Source organism: Saccopteryx bilineata, chromosome 3, assembly GCF_036850765.1.
Source record: "Saccopteryx bilineata isolate mSacBil1 chromosome 3, mSacBil1_pri_phased_curated, whole genome shotgun sequence".
NCBI lineage: Eukaryota > Metazoa > Chordata > Mammalia > Chiroptera > Emballonuridae > Saccopteryx > Saccopteryx bilineata.
In genome coordinates, this window is record NC_089492.1 from 293,028,941 (window position 1) to 293,043,638 (window position 14,698).

At 59.0% G+C, this 14,698-nt stretch overlaps 2 protein-coding genes across 4 annotated transcripts; one reads left to right on the plus strand and one right to left on the minus strand.

Annotated features, from left to right (window-relative positions):
• Positions 1-1,937: 1,937 nt before the first annotated feature.
• PERM1 (PPARGC1 and ESRR induced regulator, muscle 1) lies at positions 1,938-7,431 on the plus strand. 2 transcript variants are annotated; one of them, XM_066270759.1, is made up of 4 exons: positions 1,938-2,037; positions 2,381-4,967; positions 6,045-6,129; positions 6,395-7,431. In XM_066270759.1, exons 2-4 carry the CDS (start codon positions 3,002-3,004, stop codon positions 6,747-6,749), a joined length of 2,406 nt encoding a protein of 801 aa, XP_066126856.1. In that variant the 5' UTR covers positions 1,938-2,037; positions 2,381-3,001; the 3' UTR covers positions 6,750-7,431. The 2 variants fall into 2 exon arrangements, with proteins under 2 accessions (XP_066126856.1, XP_066126857.1); XM_066270760.1 differs by having other exon boundaries at positions 6,004-6,129; positions 6,395-6,644.
• Positions 7,430-14,643, minus strand: PLEKHN1 (pleckstrin homology domain containing N1). 2 transcript variants are annotated; one of them, XM_066270762.1, is made up of 16 exons: positions 14,487-14,643; positions 14,294-14,393; positions 11,697-11,798; positions 11,488-11,568; positions 11,299-11,371; positions 10,920-11,047; positions 10,711-10,842; positions 10,512-10,592; positions 9,884-9,959; positions 9,645-9,793; positions 9,415-9,540; positions 9,097-9,237; positions 8,776-8,916; positions 8,335-8,544; positions 8,119-8,167; positions 7,430-8,036 (listed from the first exon to the last, which is right to left on the minus strand). In XM_066270762.1, the coding sequence occupies exons 1-16, from the start codon at positions 14,567-14,569 to the stop codon at positions 7,921-7,923; spliced, it is 1,788 nt and encodes a 595-aa protein (XP_066126859.1). In that variant the 5' UTR covers positions 14,570-14,643; the 3' UTR covers positions 7,430-7,920. The 2 variants fall into 2 exon arrangements, with proteins under 2 accessions (XP_066126859.1, XP_066126858.1); XM_066270761.1 differs by having other exon boundaries at positions 7,435-8,036; positions 11,652-11,798.
• Between the last annotated feature and the right edge of the window lie 55 nt (positions 14,644-14,698).

The window sequence follows — 14,698 nt, forward strand, 5'->3', positions numbered from 1 at the left end:
CAACTGATCTTCAAAAAGCCTTCTCTGTCCTTGCATGGCTCCTACCCTCATCCACCCCACTCCCCACAGCCTCAGAGCTAGCCTCCCTGCCTTCCTGTGACCCTGTATTCTCTTTTTCCAAGGCCACCAGGGCAATTGCCAATGAGCCCCTGCTGCAAATCCTCTGAACTTTCTCCTCTTGTGAAAGCCCACATTTTCTAGACAGGCAGATCTGCTCATGCATGCGCCACCTGAACTGTGATGAGGTCCTGAGTGTCCACATGGAAACAAAAAGTGACAAGAACGCCTGACCAGTGGTGGTGTAGCAGACTGAGCATTGGCCCCGGATGCTGAGGGCCCTGGTTCAAAACCCCAAGGTTGCCAGCTAGAGCATGGCATCAACATAATCGCAAGGTCGCTGGCTTGAAGCCCAAGGGCCCTGGCTTGAGCACAGGGTCACTGACTTGGCTTAACTGCGTCCCCCCCCATCACCCTCCTTCTAGTCAAGGCACGTATTGAGAAGCAATTAATAAACAACTAAAGTGAAGACTACATGTTGATGCTTCCCATTCCTCTCCTCTCCCCCCCTTTTCTCCCTTCCCGTCTCTCTCTAAAAAATAAAAAACGTGAGAGGGCCTCATCCACAGAAGTCGATACCAGCTGGGTCACAGGCCCGATGTGAAAGGTAGAACTGTGAGGCTTTGCAGAATAAGCAAGCATGGCCATCATCGCGACCTCTTCAAGACGTTTGAGCAGACAAGGAGTTCAAGAGAACACAGAAGGTGGTAACCATAAAGGAAATTGTTGATAACAATGGACTATCATCCAATTTAGATTTTATCAGTTCAAATTTCTGTTCTTCCAAAGGCATGGTGAGGAAGGTAAAAAAAAGACAGACAGGGAAAAGACAGTCAAAGTCTAAGTATACAATGATATTTGTATCCAGAGTGTGCAAAACATCCCACAAATTTATAAGAAAAAGGCCTAGAAAAGTGGCAAGAGCCCCGAGGAGAAGGTGTGAACGGTCTCGCTATCACTAAGGCTGTGGGACGTGAAGCGCAGTGAGCACAAAAGGCCATCGCAGGGTGAGGGGCACACAGACACCTGAGTGTCTGGCCACTGGAGTGAACACAGAACCATTCAGGACAACATCTGGGCAGGACAACTCGGTGCCCTCTGACCTAACCACTCCAAAAACACAGAAGCACGCTTGCCGAAGGGCTGTTCCAGAGTGCTCACAGCATCACTGCTCATTAATAGCTGCACATGGAAACTGACCCCAGCCCCGGGAGACACTGCCCTGTGGCTCTTGCACCCAGATGCCCTCTGGCCTCTGTCACATCCTTTTAGCCAATTGGCAAACTTAGGTCAGTGTTTCTCTGAGATCTGAGAGACTCTCCAGCAAATGCAGCCAATCCAAGGGGCAGCGGGCGTGGGACCCTCCAATTTGTGTCAAATTAGACAGATGTCCTGGGACCTGGTGTCAAAGGAGGGGGTCAGTCTTGTGCGCCTGAGCCAGCCCCTTGAGTCCAGATCAGGAAGGTGCAAGCACTGCCCCCAGGTCTCCAGCAATCCACCTCCAAAGGACCTCGAGGAACATTCTGGCATTTCCCAGCTCATCACTCTCACTCTCTCCATTCCCCACAAGTGTCAGGGTAAAGCCCAAAGACGCAGAGGGCCTGGCTTGGCCTTGGAGGGCTGCTGGCAGCAAGGGGACTGGTGGTGATGGGGTTCTGAGGTCTCAGCAGTGGGGCCCCTTTAAGAGGAAAGAGCAGTCTTCAGCCAGGAAAAGGGAGGCCGCAGGTGCTGATTGCTGGTCAGCACTCTTTGGCCAGTGTCTGATCTGACCAGGAAGGCGTCCCTCATGTAGTTGGAGGCCCCTCAAATGCCATCTATTTGTGGCCTGGACCCTGATGGCTGGCAGGAGACATGTGACCCTGGGATGAGTATTTTTGGCTGTGAGGGTGGAGCCTGCATGGTGAGCCCAGCACCAAGCCGCTCTGGGACGGACAGCTCGGACACCCGGCTCTCCTGCCCCGGCTGGCTGCTGGGCCCCAGGTACGACAGCAGCAAGTCCTCCTTCCTGGAGGACAGCTCCCATGGAACCGTCCCTAGAGCTAGAGAGGAGGGTGAGGTTCAGCGGGTCAGGAAGCCACGGTGGTCTGGTATTGAGGCTTCTCCATCTCAGGACTGGACTGGCGGGAGCTGAGAAGGCCCAAAGGTCAGCCCCCCACAGTGGGCGGAGAGGTTAGAGGCTTTTCAGCTAGGGTCGGCTTGGGTCACTGAGACAGGGCAGACGGAGGGGCCTTTGCCAGCTTGGCAGGTCCGTGTCAGGAGCACAGACCCTGAGGATGACTTAGGGACGCGCTGGCTCACTTCTGTTCTGTGACCTCCTGATTAGGTTCTTCCTGATGACCCGAATGCGCTCCAGCCAGCACCAGCGTGACCTTGGTGAGCTCAGAGGAAGCAGAGCAGCCTATCACAGCCAAGGCTCGTGGAAGGTCATTACCAAAGGCTGGTCACTTGCTGGACACTGTGACTCCTCTCCTATGGCCAGCTGCCACCTGGGGCATGCTGGGACAGGCCAGGGTTTACCCTCGCCAGGTGGGCTCTGCTGTGTACAGTTGGCCTGTCTGGAGGAAAGTCGGAGAGTAAGGCTGACCCAGCTAAGCAGAAGGGGCTTCAAGATGTGAAGGAAAACCACTTCTGTAGTTGAAAATCCAAAAACGAGGATCCTATTTTTAGTGCACCTCACTGACGTACAGCCGTATTTAGTGGAAGGAATGTGACATGTCATAAAGCTGTCATCTGGGGTCAGTTTGGAAACAGGGACAGTGGGCTGTGGATATTCTGACTTGGAGGAAGCAGTCAGCTTCTCCTGCCTCCCGCTCAGCTTTTGTTCAGGACAGAGATGCTGGCCCAGCCCCGAGCCTGCGTGGAAGGGGCACCCAGCAAGCAGGCAGGTGGTGGCAGTGTGTGAAGACCCTGCGCTCCGAGGCTCACCTGCCCCTGCTAACCCGAGATGGAGAACTTCCAGTACAGTGTCCAGCTGAGTGACCAGGACTGGGCTGAGTTCTCGGCCGCCACTGAGGAGTGTGGCCTCCTGCAGGCTGGCCTGGCCTCTGGGGATGAGCTCCTGTCCAGTGACATTGACCAAGGGGACAGCAGTGGCAGCAGTCCCCCCGGGACCTGGCCCCCTCTCAGGGGGAGTGGCTGGCCTGGCTTTGAAGAGGAGGACAAGGCAGCCACGCAGCAGCTGGTCAGCAGGTCTTGGCAAGAGCCTGTCCTGGCCCTGGAGGTCAGTCAGCAGATGCCCAGCACGTCAGCACGGTCAGAAGCCTGGCCATCCCTCAGCTGTGGTGCCACCCCTCCCGACCAGAGCACGTCCTTCGAAGGGCCAGTATCTTCCGGAGGCAAGATGCAGAGGCTTCTGCAGGGGCCAGCCCCCCGGGACCCTGCCCCCAAGCCCCCTGGTGAGGCTCCTCCGAGCCCTAAGTCCTCAGAACACAGCACTGCGCCCCAGAGGTCCCCTGGAAGCCCTGGAGCCCTGCCCCGCAGCCCCAGCCGAAAGAAGAGGCGTGCTGTGGGTGCCAAGGGGGGCGGGCGCGTGGGCGCCGCAGGCTCTACTTCCACCGGTCTGGGCTCCCCGCTGCTCACTGAGGCCAGGCCCAAGGAGAGCCGTGGTCCTGCTGGGTCCAGGGGGAAGGGCCTCTCAGATGGGACAGCAGAGCAGACGGCAGGAGCCCGGCAGGACAAGCTGCGGCCGGAATCTGCAGGAGCCCCTGAGCCGGTGGCCAGACCGGAGCCAGGATTGGACCTATCTACACCTATCCCCACTACTGAGCAAGGTACAGACCTACTCAGAATGACCCCCCAAGCTGAGCTACACACTGTGTCCACACCTGCTCAGGAGCCTTGTCCAGACTTCTCAACAGCTAAGTCCGACATGGCTCCGTCTGCACCTGCCTCCAAGCTTCATCCTGACACAACTCTGTCTACACCCACCTGCAAGCCTAAACTGGATGTGGACCTGTCCATAATGGGCCCAGAGGTCAAGCCAGAGGTTGATGCATCTATATCCATCTCAAGAGCTCAGTCTGATGTGGGTGTATCGATACCTGCCCCCGTGCCCCAGGCTGGGCCTGACGTGGTGGAGGCAGGGATCACCCCACCAGCCAAGCTGGATTTGAGCTCGGTTGTGTCCTCACGGGGGGAGCAAGAGAAGCCCAGAGAGGAGCCCTCAGCAGGTGTCCCTGGACACCTCTTGGGGGAGCCCCCCCCAGGTCCCGTCCAAGCCGCCAAGAAGAAGAAAGTGCGGTTCTCTATGGCTGTGCCAAGCCCTGAGGAGCCAGGGTCCCGAGAGACTTCGCATCCCCTCTCACCAGTCACAGCCTGGCCCTCGGCCCCCAGGACAGCAGCAGGGAGCCGCGGGGGGCCTAAAGCTTGGGACGCAGTGGCGGTTGGGCCCGGGCTCCCCCAGCCTCGGATTCTGAAGCACCTTCCCCCTCCTGCCCCCTCTGCCTCTGGGGGGTCCGGGTATAGAAGCTGCTTTGCAGTGACCGTCCCAGAAGCCTATGAGTTCTTTTTTTGTGACACCATCGAGGAGGAAGATGAAGACGCTGAGGAGGCAGCAGAGGCCAGTGAGGTCCCGACCCAAGTCCAATGGCCAGAAGTGTGTGAGTTTTTCTTCCGGGACTGCAGAACCCAGAGATCTGGGCGCCAGGGAGGCCACTCTCCAGCCCTACTCCCACAAGCCAAGCCTGTGCCAGCTCCTCTGCCTGGAGAACCCATGCCCATCTCCTTCCCTGAGGCCTATGAACACTTCCTTGGGGAGGACATGCAGGGAAGCGTTCTCGGGCCGGCTGCCCTTCTCCAGCTGCAGGCCACAGAGGCCCCCACGCCGGTCCCCCAGGGAGTGGAGCCTGGCCTCCCACTGGAGCCCAGCCCCGCTGCAGCAGAGCAGCTCGACCTGGTGCTCAGACAGGCAGGTACGTGTCGTGTGGGCCCCATGGCCAATCCAGGTCCTGAGAACACTCTGTCCAGGGATTTTAGCCAGGAGGGCCACTGGGGAGGAGCAGGCCAGAACCCTGGTCGTGAGCCAGAGGGGAGGCCTTGGGAATGATCTGAGAAGGAAGAACCGGTCCCGGCCATCCCAGGACACAGTCCAGGTGGGACAGCCCAGGCCAGGTCACTCAAGGGTTTGGCTGGGCACAGACAGTCACCCTGAGTTCAGGCCCAGATGACACTAGAGCCCTGCCCCAAGCCTCCAGCAGGGCAGACATTGGGGTGGCAGGCGCTCAATGGATGTGGTCTCACATTCCTCCTGGAAGATATTTTAGAAACCAGGAGGTGGTGCCCTAGAGGCATCTCACCCAAGTTGATCTGACTCAACCATGCCACATACTGCCCTGTCCTGGGACAGAGGTATTCTGGGGAAGATGTGACTCAGAAAGTATGTTCCCAGGCCCTGGCCAGTTGGCTCAGTGGTAGAGCATCGGCCCAGCATGTGGAAGACCCGGGTTCGATTCCTGGCCAGGGCACACAGGAGAAGCGCCCATCTGCTTCTCCACCCCTCCCCCTCTCCTTTCTCTCTATCTATCTTCCTCTCCCACAGCCAAGGATCCATGGGAGCAAAGTTGGCCCGGGTGCTGAGGATGGCTCCATGGCCTCTGCCTCAGGCGCTAGAATGGTTCCAATTGCAATGGAGCAACGCCCCAGATGGGCAGAGCGTTGCCCCCTAGTGGGCATGCTGGGTGGAACCCAGTCGGGCGCATGTGGGAGTCTGTCTCTCTGTCTCCCTGCTTCTCACTTCAGAAAAATAGAAAGAAAGAAAGAAAGAAAGAAAGAAAGAAAGAAAGAAAGAAAGAAAGAAAGAAAGAAAGAGAAAGAAAGAGAAAGGGAAAGGGTATTCCCAGAGAGCTGTGTCCCTGGGCATACGTGTCTAGGACAGATATATCCCAGGACACACATGTCCACATGTTGGAGTGGAGCAGCTGGAGCTCAGAATACGCTTTTCTTTCCTAGGGGAGCCTTGGGGTCCCCTCACTTCTTTTACCTTCAACCAGAACGACATGTGCCTGGTGTTTGTAGCCTTTGCCACCTGGGCTGTGAGAACCTCAGATCTACATACCCCAGATGCCTGGAAAACAGGTTTGCGGGCCCTGGGGGAAGGTGAGGGGCTGGTGCTCAAAATTCAAATGGAAGGGCAGGGGTGTCATCTCACCTGCTGGGCCTGCAGGGATGTGGGGTGCTCAAGAGGCCCAGGTTTCTCCTCTGACCTTGCTCCTTCTGTTGCTGACCCATTGCTGGCCCCACTGGCCTCCTTCCACCCTCTGCGGGCCGCCAGGTCATGCAGGCAGAAGGGTGTGACTGGGCTGGGGAGCTGGCACTCAGCAGCCTCCTGCTTCCCTTGCAGTCTTGCTGGCCAACATTGGCACCATCTCCGCCATCCGCTACTTCCGCCGGCAGGTGAGGCGTGGGCGCCACAGCCCCAGCTCCAGCCCCAGCCCCAGCTCCTAGGACCCAGGCTTGGCCCAGGAAGATGCAGGACAAGGAAATGGCCACAGGTGCTCAGGATGAAGTGCTGCCCTCTGGCCTTGCCCTTTGACCCTCGTGTTCCATGGCAGCATCTAGGAAGGAGCCAGTGTCCTCAGTCCTGGCTTCCCTGGACTCCACCTGAAGCCCAGGCTGTGCTCCACACCTGGGAGGGGAGATTTGGAAGGTTGGGTGGCTGGGGCCGAGCAGGGAGCTGGTTAGGAAGGATAGATTAGCAAATGAAAACAGGGCATCCAGCAAGACTGTAATTTCAGATGGGCAATATTTAAGATGGACTTATTCAAAGAAATGATTTGTGGTTTATCTGAAATCAAATTTAACTGGGTGTCTGTATTTTGTCTGGTTACCTAGTTAGAGGGTGAGTGGCAGGACAGAGCGTTGGAAATTAGAGGTGTCAGAGCAGCAGCAAGGCCCCACCTGGAGATCTGGACAGGGGCCAGGAGCAAGGGTCTGGGGGAGAGAGGGGCTCTCTGCTCTGTTCTCAAGTGGGCTGGGCGGGCAGGGCCTCTGAGGCCCCTTTGAGCCCTGAACTCTAGGACCTGTGACCAAGGCCTCCTTGGCTCCTGCCTGAGACAGCAAGCAGGTACCTATAGGGGTTCTAGAAAGATGAGCCCCTGTGGGCTGGGGGTCTGCAGGGCAGAGCCTGGAGCCCCTCCTTAGGGGACCCTTGGATGAGGTGTGCCACAGAGTTCATTAGTATCAGGTGAGGGGGTGGGCACCTGGGATTGTCCCAGGGCTGAGAGGAGCCAGCGAGGGGCAGAAAGGTGGGCAGGGACTCAGCTGGGTGCTGGAAGGGCATCGGCTGGAGGCAGCAAGCACAGGTCCCCAGTGTGGTAGGGACCTCCTGGCTGCCGAGTAAAGAACGTGTGGACAGACAAATAAAATCTTTTTCTCTTATTTCTTGTTTAGTCTCTCCCGAGCAACGCCACCCCACTCACATGTGCCCAGGCAACCCTCCTACCTCTGACCTTGCTGACCTCCGACACTCGTGACCTCTGACTTCACATACTCTGACCCTCATTAACCTAACTTTCTCAGTCCTCTGACCTACACCTCTGCTCCATTCTCCCACTCCCAGGTGAAGCCTCCATCAAGCCCCCTCCCTCACCTTTTTCCCCGGGGGCAGGCCAAGGTCTGGCCCCTCTGGGCATTGCGCCGTGATCTGTGGTCCAGCTGTGCTGGTTTGGCCGTCTTCCTGGCCTCTCCAGAGCCCAGAAAACTCAGGGTTCTGGAGACCCCCTCCTCTCCCTGGGGTCAGCCCCTGACTGGGTATTGGGTGGGGGGTAGTCGGCCAATGGCCCCAAAAAGAAAGACCCAGGCCTTGCTGGATAACCCCCCAGGGCTGATGCTGGCAGGTGGTCCTGAGAAGCAGCCTGCCCAGGCCCGTCAGATCCACTGGGTGAGCCCCCCGTCAGCTTCGGTTGCTCCACGGGGCCACTGCTGGCAGGAGGGAGATAGAGCCTTGTCCCAGACGTTGTCATAGTTCCTGGGGGGTTCGCCGTCTGGTGGGGGGGCAGACTCTTTGTGCCTTCAGGAAGCAACACCCAGAGCTCCCCCCAGAGAGAGGCAGGGTTTCCCACTCACCTGGGGGAGGCAGCAGTGGGTCGGGTGAAACTTCCCTGGAAGGGGAGACCTGGAGACCCCAAACGCAGTGTGAGAGCCAAGCCCTGGGGAAGGAGGCTCGGAGACCAGCCCATGAACTGCCATGTCTCTGTCCTTGGTCTCCACTGCCTCCATCATCCCTCGGGGTCCTGGGAGGCCCCACAGAAACCCCTCCCCAGGGTGGGGGCTGCTACTCACAAGCTGAGGGGAGTCTGGGGGCCGGGGCCCGCGGCCCTTGACGGAGCCCCGGTGCCGCTGAGAGGCTCGGGACTGAAGGGCTCCCTTCCTGAAGAGGAAGTGGGAGCCGGAGACTCCAGAGCTGGGATCGGAGATGGGCACGGACACGGGGACGGAGGGGAACGGGCTCGAGGGCTCAGGTTCCTGTGCGCTCTTCATTGCAGTGAGGAACTGCCAGGAAAGTGCTGGTGACTTGAGGCCCTGGGCTGGGCCCCTGTGCAGCTGACGGACCCCTGCCCACAGACCCCCTCTGCTTCTCATGGCTTGAGCAGACCTCAGGCTTCCTCTTAACCTCAAGCTGTGGCAACTCCAGACCCCAGAGGAAGAAACATAGTCTAGATCTGACTCCAACATCAGGCTGTGGGAACATCCAGCCCTTTCTGTCACCAGCAGGGCACTGACCTCATCCAGGCCCCGGACGTCTTTGACTTTGTGGTGGGAGGTAGCAGGTGGTGTGTAGGGGTCAGCGTACAAGGGGGAGTGAGGTGTCTCCAGTGAGTGGTCTGGGGCCTCTGGGCCACCCTCTAGGCTCAGCCTGGTCAGCTGCAAGCAAGAAGCGGAAGAAATGGGTTTCCTGGAACTAGACACACCCAAGTTCTCCTTCCTCCTCGCAAGAAGCTTCTGGGTGGCTCTGAGACCACCTGGGCCTGAGGGACAGAGGCCAGGGTGGTAGATGGCAAAGGGAGAGCCGGGCCCGGGGCTGGGGCCGGTGTCTGGGCCTACCTTGGTCAGGTCCAGCTGCAGCAGGGTAGTTGGGCCAGGCCCCTCGCCTGGGCCCTTGCTCCTGGGTGACCGACTGCTGCCACCACGTCTCAGCGTTGTCTTCTGCCCTCTGGTGCTGGTACAACTAGGGTCGGCCTGGTGCTGTGGGGATTAGGACCTTCCAGAAGGTTTCCAGGGCCCTCTCCCACACTACCCTCTGAGTCCCCTCCCCTGAGCTAATGTCTCCTGAGGGACGGGGTGTCATGGAGACCCAGGCTCTGCAACACAAAATTGCCTCATGGCCCCTGTGTCTTTCACTGCCCACACCCAGATACTCACAGGCACTGGGTGGGCAGGGCAGCTAGCTGTGGAGGACACGGGGCACTCCGGGAGGGAGTGGCTGGTACGAGTAGAGGGGCTGGTCTGTCCATCTGAAGAGAGCGAGCCTCGGCCACTGCCCAGGACCTGTCAGCAGGCAGGGAACGGTGAGCGGCGTGGCACCCTCTCCCTACTGACCTACATCCAGCCCTCCTGTTTCTGTTACCACCCGGAGCCTGATGACCCCTCACCTGGATGGGCATCCGCAGCCCCGGGAGGCTCTCAGGGCCAGGCAGTGGGGAGACCCCCTCCCTGCAGGAGACGGTCTGCAGGCAGAGCAGCCAGTGACTGTAGTCCTCGTAACTGGCACACAGCACTCGGATGGTATTGATGAGGCGGCCTGGCACACAGATACCATAAGGTGTCCCCCAACCCCACTGAAGAGCTGGCACCCACTGGGCTCAGCCTCCCAGGCCCAGCGGCAGCCCACCTTCAATCAGGAAAGAGCGAATCTGCTTCTCCTTCTCCTCCAAGTTGATGTGGATGGCACTGAGTGGAAGCTCCCCCTGTGGGGGCAGCAATGGAGCATGGAGCCTTTGTCTGCAGGCAACCCTGGACCTCTGCCTGGGCCTATCACTCCTCTGCCCTCCAGAGCTGGGGCAAGGCTGACAGTCCTGAGGAAGCCAGGTGCTCCCATCTGACCTGGGGACAGGTTCACACCCGTCCCCTCCCGTGGCCTCTGTGTGGGGCCTTCATCAACCAATGGCAGGTGCAGACAGACACTTATGAGACGGACATTCCCCCATCACCGCTAAGACTAGGAGGGGATGTTGGGGGCACTGAAGCCCCCATGTGTGTTTCTCAGCAACTAAAAGCCATGATCACCTCCAGGTCATGATAGCTGAGGACCCTCCAGGTGATACGGGTGCCCAGGCAGGGCCCCTCTTGCGCACATCAGAGCTGAGACCAGACTGACCAGGGCAGCAGGCTGGGAGGGTGGGGCCAGTATGCTCTGTCCCAACTGGCCCCGAAATACAGGTTTCTCCTGAGCTGCTGCCCCCTCCCACCCCTACGCACAGGGCACCTCCCTGGGGCGTGTCACAGTGGGGAAGACCCACCTTAAAGCGAAGTCCGTCAGCTTCCTCTGAAAAAATGGCCAGGGAAGTCGGGTACAGGACCAGGAGCCGGTCCCATTGCTCCTGCCAGGTGGTTCAAGGTTAGAGTGGGGTCTCCAGTGGTGTGCAGCAAGGGCCTGCCTCCCACTTGCTGCTTCCACACCACCTCCACCTCTCCCCCACCCCATGTCCCCCTGCCCACCTCTGACGGCAGATGCTGCAGCTTGACCCTCGAGGCACAGATGGCACTGCCTACCACTTGGCGCCCCCATGCCGACCGCAGCTGGGTCACCCTGTGCTGCAGATTCCAGGGGAGCTCGTCCTCAGGGGGGCCCTGGGAAAGGGGAGTCAGGGTAGGCGGGCAGGTGGGGAGAGAGACTTGGAAAGGGGTGTGGGTTTCCCGGCACTGACCTGAGGGGGAACTGAATGCCTGCGCTGCAGCCCTCCCAGGAGGGCCATCTGCTTTTCCAGGTGGTAGAGCCAGCGGCCTAGCTCTGCGTGGCTGGGGCAGAGCACCAGCAATGGGGCGGGCAGTGGGCCTGTGAGTGGAGGAGCAGGGTGGGCTGGGCTAGCAGTCCATAGAAGAGCCCTCTCCCAGAGCTGCGTGCAGACTCCAGGAGCCTGTGGCACCATCCAGGACCGGTTCCCCTCCACCCCAGCCTCCATGTGGCCGTGTGCCCATCGGATGAAAAGTCAGGACCCCTCAATATGCCCAGGCTCCTGCCAGTGTCCAGAGCAGCCCTAGCTCCTCGTCCTTCTGGGGCCGGGACCACTCATTCCCTCTACACACCTGTGATCTGGAAGGCGTGTTCTCTGGACCCCTCCAGTGGACAGATGCTCAGTTCCATCAGCGGTAACAGCCCCTGGCAGAGCACAGCAGGAGGGGGTGGCTGGGGGACCCTCAGGGACAGGGACCACCATCTCCCAAGGGGCTTTTCCCTTGTCCCCCTAGCCTCCTTTCTCTGTCCACTTCCCTCACCTGGAAAGTGAGTCCCTCAGAACCGTGGGCTTGGAAGTAGAGGTGGGAAGGGAATAGCTCCAGGTAGCAGTCGCTGACATCCTGGGGGGAGCAGGGCCGCCATCTGAGCGCTGGGGGGCAGGCCACTGGATAGGCCCCAAGCACCCACCCGACATGGCCCCCACCTGGCTGTGCTGGAATCTCAACTGGACCTTGGCGTAGTGTACAACCTTGCCCAGGTTCCTCACAGGCACCCTGCGCCGCCCCTTCTTAAAAACACTCAGGAACGGCTGATCCAGGTGTTCTCGCTGACTTTCCAGGCCCGGGAGGTCCTGTAGGGAGCAGAGCTCAGGGGAAGGGGCCTCAACCCCAGGGCACACACACACACGCACATGCAGAGCCTCACTGCCTGACATGGAATCACGCAGTCCGTGGTGGAGACAGTGATGTTTGGACTCGAAGGAGATTCCTAAGCTATGTACTCTTGTTTTGGTTACTCAGCACCCCAAGACCTCTCAGTCACAGGGTTTTGGATGTCTGAGTGAGATGATGCTTAAAACTCTCCTGCATCTCCAGTGTTGGCCGGTTAATTCTTGATTCTAACAAAAAAGGGAGGGGAGCCCTGATTTACATTTGCCAGTCCCTCCATGGCCCATTTCAAGCTGCCAATGTGACATCTGTGAACTTGGAGCTGGGAAGAGAGTGCATGCCCTGAATGTCACTTAGTGGAGGCCAGGAAATGGCTGAGGGGTCCTCTGCCCCCCCCCCCGGACCTCCCCATCTTCTTCCCACAAACACTTAGCCGATTCTGGGACAGAGAGGCCTCTACAAATGGGCGCTTCATTATCAGACTGGGAGTCAGACAGGGATGGGTGCTGGCCTAGCTGGAGGCGTGAGCTGTGGAGGAGGCCATGCTCCCTCTGGGAACTGGCAGGGGCTGCCTCACCAGCTACTGTGCCCTAGCCAAGCTGAGCCACCCCTGAGACAAGCCCAAGAATGTGCACAGACAGACACACAGCTTCCCAGCTTCCCTGCCTCTGGGTGGGGCCTCCTGCACCCACACCCAGTTCGGGGAATGACGCCAGGATGGGACCATGAAAACTAGGCCACGGAGCAGGAAAGGTTGTACAGCTGGCCCTGTGGCCCGGGCTCAGTCTTAGGGTCCAGACAGGAGTCAGCTCAGAGCCACCGTGGGCAAGACCCAAGAAGAGCTGGCTCCTCCTGGGCCCCGTCTGCTGAGGTACAACATGCCTGGTTCTCTCTTCAGCTGCCAGTCCTGGCAAGAGAGGACCACCACACCTCTCAGGACTTCACCAGGGTCTTATGATGTGTTCTGGCCTGGGCAGCAGGAGCTGAGGTCTGAGATGTGGCCACACAGAAGGACCCCATTCCTTTGAGGGAGCACAATTTCTGAAGCCAGTGTTTGCCCACAGGGAGCCCCGGGACCTTAGAGGGTATGAGAGGGGACAGGCTGGGGCTTCCCAGCCTGACAGAAACACATTGGAAAGGTGGGCTGTGACCTGATCAGGTGGTGGGTGCAGCATCCCAACCTGGGATGCTGAGGACCCAGGTTCAGAACCTCAAGGTCACTGGCTTGAGTAAGGAGTCACTGGCTCAGCTGGAGCTCCCCAGTCAAGGTGTGTATGGGAAGCAATCAATGAACAACTAAAGTGCTGCAACTACGAGTTGATGCTTCTCATCTCTCTGCCTTCCTGTCTGTCTGTCTGTCTCTGTCTATCTCTTGGTCTCTGTTGCTCTTGCATAGAAAAAAGAGAATGGAAGGAAGGAAGAGAGAGAAAGAAGAAAAAAAGAAAGAAAGAGAGAGAGAGAAAGAACGAAAGAAAGAAAGAAAGAAAGAGAGAGAGAGAGAGGAAGGAAGGAAGGAAGGAAGGAAGGAAGGAAGGAAGGAAGGAAGGAAGGAAGGAGACAGGCTGTCTGCGGAAGCCCATACTAGCACAAGGACCGAGGTGCCCTGGCCCAAGCCTCTGGCACAGGCACAAGTGTCCTTAGATGCTCCTCGAATTAGAACTTGGGGGTCATTTCCCTCACATGCTGGGGCCTCGGCACATAACGGGGCCTCACCCCAACCCAATGCCAGCCTTCTGGGGGAGCTGGGTGTCTCTCCTTCTCAGCTAACTCTTAGCCCTACAAGAGCTAGGCAGGGGGAGGAGATGGCTTTCAGTTCAGTAGTGCTTGGCAGCCAGTCCTTGCTGTGCGTGGTGAGGGGTTGGGGAGGAGGGAAGACACAGGGTGTTGCTATGGGAGAAGACAGTGGTGGATGCTGGAGACACCTTGGAAGAAACTGAGGCCTGGAATAGGTGAGAGTCTGGCTCACTGTTCACCGAAGCCCCTTACTAAGTAAAGAGGGGGTGGGAAGTGGGATTCACATCCACACTATGAACACAACATCCAAGCCCACCTAGTAACAACTCAAAGATACGCGTGTTTGGTCCAATCGGAATGTGCCTGGACAGGCTGTCCACTTCTGGACCAGGCAGGCAGACCCCAGGACTTTCCTCCTGGCCACAGTGCCCTCTCCGAGGCGGCACACTCTGGAGGCCCCGCCCACCGCCGCTGTCTGGTGCTCGCTCACCCATTGACTCAGAGTCGGTCCCGGTTTCGCTCTCAGCCAGATGAGCTCCTAGGGCGGGGCTGTCCCTACTTCCTCACCTTGTTCTGGATTTGACGACCCCTCCGCCCGCCCCGGCTGACCCAGGAGACCCTGAGCTGAGCAGATACAGAGCACGCACACTCAGCCACACACAGACCACCGCCGCCGCAGCCCTGGGAGGCCGGCCGGAGCTGGGACACGCCCGCCGCCGCTCACCGTCCCAGGGATGTAGTAGAAGATCTTGTCGGCTGTGGTGTCCCCGTCAGGACTGGCCTCCGTGCCAAACAAGCCAGCCAGCTTTCTCATACTGTCCTCTCTGGGGACAAAGGAAAGGGGCACACAGGCTAGCCCCCGAGGCAGGTTGAGGGTGACCCTGTGACCCAGCATCGAGGCCATGCCCACTTCTCACCTATTTCCCTTCAGCGAGGGCTTTCTGGAGAAGGAGGCCCGAAGCCTCCTAGGGGCCTGAGGGACGCAGTGGCTGTTCCCCATGGGCAGTGGTGGCGTCTGGCCCCAGCGAGCAGGTCGATGGATCTGGGTCCCTCGGTCCTAAACCTCCTGCCCCCACCTCCCAGGGGCGGAGCTATGGGACATTTCTCACCCCGTACCTAAGGGCGGGGC